Source organism: Haliaeetus leucocephalus, unplaced genomic scaffold (genome assembly GCF_000737465.1).
Source record: "Haliaeetus leucocephalus isolate CR32 unplaced genomic scaffold, Haliaeetus_leucocephalus-4.0 Scaffold495, whole genome shotgun sequence".
Classification (NCBI taxonomy): domain Eukaryota; kingdom Metazoa; phylum Chordata; class Aves; order Accipitriformes; family Accipitridae; genus Haliaeetus; species Haliaeetus leucocephalus.
Window position 1 is genome coordinate 8,113,364 of NW_010972931.1, and position 6,396 is coordinate 8,119,759.

The 6,396-nt window shown below is 37.2% G+C and overlaps 1 protein-coding gene across 1 annotated transcript in view; it reads left to right on the top strand.

The window, feature by feature from the left end:
- Nucleotides 1-2,646, top strand: part of LOC104836945 (cytochrome c oxidase assembly factor 5) — a 3,057-nt gene extending 411 nt beyond the window's left edge. Inside the window, exons 2-3 of the mRNA XM_010575759.1 lie at nt 94-177; nt 2,332-2,646. Coding sequence (XP_010574061.1) covers nt 94-177; nt 2,332-2,373 — 126 coding nt within the window. The 3' untranslated portion in view covers nt 2,374-2,646. The remainder of the gene's footprint in view (nt 1-93; nt 178-2,331) is intronic.
- Nucleotides 2,647-6,396: the final 3,750 nt, after the last annotated feature.

A 6,396-nucleotide genomic window follows, 5' to 3' on the forward strand; every position in this document is an offset into this window, starting at 1 on the left:
CGCCGAGTGAACCTTGTCTGAAGTGTTTTGGTGCCTCTTTGACAAGCTGCAGAAATCCACTAAGTCTTTAATCCTTTATTCTTCATCTAACAGGAAAAGAAAAGCCCCAAACAATGTTTGAGGGAAGGACACTGTAGGAGTTTGCAAGTGACATTTTTTGCATGTAAAAGATCAATGGTAAGTGTTTGTAGTGTTTTTTCTTCTGCTGGCAGCCTGGTTGCTTTCTGCCCTTTTCCCTGCTTTCTGAAGAAAACCTCTTAATCTCTTTAATTCGGTAGAACTGGTGTCATTAAGCAGAACAGGTCTTGCCTTTGAATTCCATTTAAAATATGGATGTTGTACACTGTTCTCAAGAAGAAAAAGTTGCGGAGTGTGAACAAGATGGAAAAAAGCATCTTTAAACTGGCTTCTTTAGGCTTAGCATGTGACACATAAATGAGGTCAGTTTTTCTGCCCCTTTTTTTTTTTTTTTTTAGTAAAGCTTTGTTTTAAACAGCATTAGTAGATCAGGTAGTTGTAAGATAAGATGTTGACAAGCTAATTTTTGTCTATGAATAAGGAACACTTAAGTGAAAAGAATGTCCTACTGAAAGAGATTTCCACTGTTGAAGCACCAGGCTCTTGCATTCATTAATTTTCTTGGAGGGCTTGAATTCATGGTAAAGAAGGGTTTGGGTTTTTATATGGTGAGCTGTCAAGTATGGTGATGAGAAGCCAGCTGTAAAAATGTAATTAGATAATGTTTCCCTGGTTTTGATAGGAGTTCCTTGTCTAGAAACACCGTGCTTGTGTTTCCATAACACTTAAAAAATAGTTAAGGTGTGGCAAAGATGGTTTTAAAACCTTCTAAGCATGGGTAGTGCAGGGCTCATTTTTATTTTTAGCTGATGTGATACATAATGAAGAATACACAGCTGCAACTGTACCTAAAATTTTTCTTCCATTCTGTATTTTTGCTTAAGTCATAGCAGCTTTTTGTACCTCTCCCATACAAACTGTATTAATCCATAAAGTGACAAATTATTATTTCTGTGGACAGGAAAAAATGCTGTGTATTTAGTGCTTGAAATACCTGTTTGATGCTGCAGTAGCAATATATGTATCTCCAGGTGATGGGCCTGTATTTCTGTCTGTAGATTGTTAAGGGAGCCTGATGAAACTTAAGTTTCATGTGGGAAGAGGCCTGGCTCTCATATGATTCTGTTTATCTGCTCCAAATTCTAAGGCTGAAGAATGGCATTTTTCTTGTCTTGTTAACTCTGTAAATTTCAATAATTGTGCTCTGCCAAATTTCTTACTTGGTATAATAGTGAGACTTAAAGAGTGTTTAAAAACAAGTTAGATGCTAAATGGAGATGTGATTTACAATATGCTAAAATCATTAGGGGTTTTTCCTAGATGCTGTTTTCTTTGTAAGGAAATACAGTCTCTTATCAGAGGAGTAAACTTTAGTACGCTTTAGATATTGAAGTGGGAACAAGGTTTAAAGTGGAAGCTGCTTGGTTATTGGACAAGCTGTGCCATCTTGCAGTTTAGTTCTTTACAAATTTTGCTGCAGTTCTGAATCCTGAAAGAGGGTTGGTTAAGGGAAGTAAAAGATATGTCCTCAATCTAGTATCTGAATATGGCTGAATTGCAGTCTGTAACTGCCATCTTCAAGACTACTATCTAAATTCAGGAGAATTCTCCCAAGGTCAAAGTATGTTTTTCTGCTGCACTGGGAAAGAACTTGCAATTTAGTTTCAGTAAGTGCGGCACCATAGCTGTTATTCTAGCTTTACTGCCATTTTTTGCCTTTCATTAAATGCTTTTTTGTAACAGCCAAGAAGAAATTTGCAGATTTTACAAGCTGAATATTATTTCAGTTTTTACTGATTTTTTTTTTTCAGACACTTGTTGTATTTAAGTTATCCCTGTCCTCACTGACATTTGCAGTGACTCCCACTTCAACCCAATCTGAATTTTCCTCCATCGGCTTGTCAGTTAAGTTTGGAGAAGCAGGTCTAAGTAGATTTACACTACCTTGTTTTCATGTGTTCCTTGCCATGCCACCGTGCTGTTCTGTCATTTGTGTTGTTACACTGTTTATTTCAGAACGCACAGGATGCTTATCACATAATTTTAATTTTGTGTGAGATTTAAGATAATACAACGTCTGTTTCCATGGAAGAGCTCTATGACTTGTTGGCTACATCACTGGTTTTCTTTACAGTGACTTCTGCTTTATTCTGTGCTTTTTTCTGATGTTACAAAGTGCCGAGATCGCACAAGCACTCTAAAGTATTTCTTTTGCAAAAGATATGGTTTTAATATATTGACTTAAATTTTCAGTTGGATACCAGAGCAAGATTCAGAGGAAGGAAGGGATACTGAAGTCTTCATGAAGAGACCCAGCCATGGGAAATCAGGTTTCATCAACGCTTTAGGCAAAACAGAGACTAAAGTAAGAAGATTGCATCTGCTGCATCCTTTCATGCAGTATTTTCATGGAAGGTATCTACTCCCGAGTATTCCGATAGGTTGACCTGGATATGCATTTAAATGTTTAAAAGAAGGCAGGCATAAAACTGCAAGTTCTGGCCAAAATGGGTACTTGTCACGCACTTGCAATAAAATATATAAAATCCAGATTAAGCTGCAGAAGTTATCATTGTGTTTTGAAGTGAGGCTGTCTTTTGTGGTTTTACTAACTCTGATCATGCTTTACTATGACAAATAATACAAGATATGGAACTGGGAGTTCACTCGACTGGTATCGCAGAGGATATACCTCAGGATAGAGCATTTCCCAGAGATGATGAGTTGACCAAGGCTGTGAAATGTAAGTGCAAGCTGCTTCCTACCTGGTAGGTTTGTTACCCAATAAACCTGCAGTAATAGGTAGGAGTGGCGATGTTTTTGCAGTCCCACGTATACAAGAATGGCATCTCTTTCCTCTTGCTACGAATTCCTTTTAACATGATGATTGATGTGTGTGGTTATTAGCACAGTCTAGTCTTGTTGGACAAGTAGTTTAAAATTTGGTTACTCTAAATTAAAAGATACCTGATTTATCTTTCAGTAATCTGTCTTCTTATTGTATTGACACAAGTCCAAGAGAACTATAGCATTATTCTAGTCGATGACTTGAAAGCTGCATGCTAGGGTGTAGCTAATTAGGTATCTTTGGATGGGTGAGGAAGGTGTTCCTCAGGCCAACAGTTAAGGAGACCATGGCTGCTATTGCTGCGTTCTGAAAGTATTTACACCAGTATTTAAGTTCCTCTGAGATGACCCTGTGTGATCCTTCTGTATTATTTTCCAAGCAAAAGTATAAATACTAATCCAAAAGTGTACAAACAAGGGATGATGCTATTGTGTTTATAGGAAGTCATGTTCCACAAATGTACTTTGTGAGCATTTTTCTTGCTTTTACGTTGTCACTTCTCTCTGAATTCTTTGGTTCACATTTATGGGTGTAAAATGTTCAAATTGCCATTCATATTCATTTAAATTGTAACTAGTTTCTGCTATGTGCTTCTTAAAACTTGCTCTTCCTTTAGAATTTTCTTGTGCTTAGTCAAATTTTATATAGTTTCATAAGTTATAAACCAGCTGCAGTGAAAAAGCAAAGAGATTAATAGAGGAAAATATTGTTTCGCTTTCCTTTGATCAAGGATGACGGTGGCAGATCTGTCTCCAGTATGACAGTGGTCTTCGAGACATAGGTAACATCGGTTAGTCTCTCTTGCCCCACCCTGGTAAGGAGGTGGGATTTAAGGGGGTAACAAGCATTAAATACTGCTTAAACCGTGACTGTGGTCAATATTTACTGATTCTGTTTAAGAACTTGTTTCTGAAGAATGTTTCTTTTTCCTTCCTTCAGTGTGTCTCTACCTCCTTCCCTGCCTTTTGAAGCCTTTAAAAAATAATTGGTAGTGTAGCTCTTACATGTGGAAACTCAAATAACTTCAGACAAGCTGATTATAAGCAAGGTTAGGCAATAGTGAGAGGGGAGAGAGTCACAGTAACTTCTTTTATTGCCTAAGCTTATAGCCATGCAGCTGATTTACTGCTGCGCTTTCCCGTCGCGACAATCTAGGAGAAACGACGTATCGCCAGGGACTTGCCCTGGGGAGAAACGGACCAACACAGATACTGTGGATCAAGCGATTTCTCCGTTTATTTGCTGCATAACATTCGGTTATATACCATAACCATGCGCAAGCCATCTACTGATTGGTTAACATGTGCTGTTCACGCACCTAAAGCAATAGTTTGATTGGATAAGGTCTTCTGATCACGCGAATGATTCCTCCTGTCTGTGTCTTGCCTGGTGTCCTGCTTTCAGTCACGTAGGCCCAACTTGTTCAGCTTTTTGTGCTTATTTCATCAAACTTTGTAGCAACAGTTAGCCTTCGCTATGTCCTTGAGGCCTGCTGCTTGCAGAGGCCTCTGGCTCACAGATTGAACAGTCCCATTGTGTCTCTCGTTCACTATGTGTCTATTCTTCTAATTATCCCACAATTTACATTTAGTCTGAACAGATGCATGCAACGCTTACAGTTTGTAAAATTGATGACTTCAGTGAATGAGTGCCTGTTGATTATTTAATTCTGTCTTAAGCAACTGCTCTGTGATCAAAGTACGTTTGCATTCCTTGTGTGTGTAGGATTTTATTTTTGCAATCATAAATCAACACCGATTTCACATTTTCATGTTCTGTTGATCATGTGAAAGCTAGTTCATTTGTTGGAGTGCTGTAAACATCCTTTGTTTTCCACAGCCTAGTTACCATATTGTCTCTTTACATACACTAAAATGATAAATTGATGTGCTGTCTATAAGAGTATTCTTAACTTAGCATTCTTAAGTTCAAAGTATTACTCACAAGCCTTCTCAATGGCGAAAAAAAAAATTAAAAAGGGTGTAAAAATAAATTTAAAGCCACTTGGCAGGTAATTAAATGTCAGGTAGAGAGAAGAGTGGGAATGGTACATGGTTTTGGTAGTCAAGGACTCTTCCATGGTCTGCCCTGCTGCAGGGGACTGTAGGCTTGTTCGTTCAGGTGATCTGTTCCTTTCTCAGCCGTAATCACTGAGCCTTACCTAATGGTGCTGCAGCAACTCCCTTTGGAAAGGAACAGGCACATAACAGATCATAGACAGATAACTAGTTAAAGTTATTTTTAGTAATTGGCTTGATCCAGTGAAGATCAAGTGTTAAAATTAAATGCAGTGTTTGCTATTGAACGTTTAAGGTTTTAATAATTAATTTAACAGAGTATGTGTATTATTTGATCCAATAGAATCTTAGTGCCAAAACTTCCTGATGGTTCGCTAAGCTATCTAGGACAGTATAAAAATACATATAATATGTATCAAAATACTGACTTGAGAGACTATCATTGTTCAGTTCCAATATTGTGTAACATAATATTCCTCTAAAAATTACTAATTATGTAATTGCTTTGGGACTTTGAACACTGTCCTACTTGAGAGCTATTAATGTTTCTTGTGTGAAAAAGAATTTGTCTCATTAATGGAAAGCCCTAAGTATTATAAATTTGTGTATATGATTACAGCTTTTTTCCTAATACACAAAATGTTTTTATTTGAATATATTGATATTTTTAAGTCTCATGCCTTGTGCTACACCACTGGCTTTTATTAGAAAGTACATATTTCTAGTCTATGGTAGATTTTGCAAGGTTGAACATGTAATATTTTTGAATCTGTCAAATTAGACTGCCGAGGACAAAAGGTCGAAATGGCACCAAAAGACTCTTACTGGTTTTAGAATCACAAATATATCCAGTGCTAATAATTTGTATTGAATAAGTACAGGATGCAGTTTGCAAGAACCTTTCACTGCTGCTCTAGTGTCTCCCATTTGTTTTACGTAGTGGCAGAGTCAAAGGGTGCTGAATGCTGTTGAGATTCACGTCACAGACTGTGGCTCTGTCAGTTAGAACCTGTCTATGTTACTGCCTCTAGTTTCATCAATTAACATGTTCTCTCCGTGGTCCAATCCTGCAAACAACTTTGTATTTACGTAGCTGTAAATACATATTGCAGAACTACTCACATGTTTATCATGACAAAAAAATAGGCCATAGTTATTTACTCTGGTTTGAAAATTCTTTAGGTTATTAACTCTGCTCTTTCAAGTTAGTATGAGGTGATAAGCATATTGTTTAAGCAGAATCTGTTTAACGAAGGCCTATGTGTACATATATTGAAAAGTGAGAGAAAGGGGTTGGCGTTTAACAAGTAGGCATGCATTTGTTATTTAAGTTATGCTGCTTAAAAGGAAAGACAAAGCATCTGTAAAAAAAACCCCAAAAACCACTTTTGAAAGCTTTTCTGCTTCCAGAATGTGTGCATTTGTATTACAAAGAGCTTCATTATTCACTGG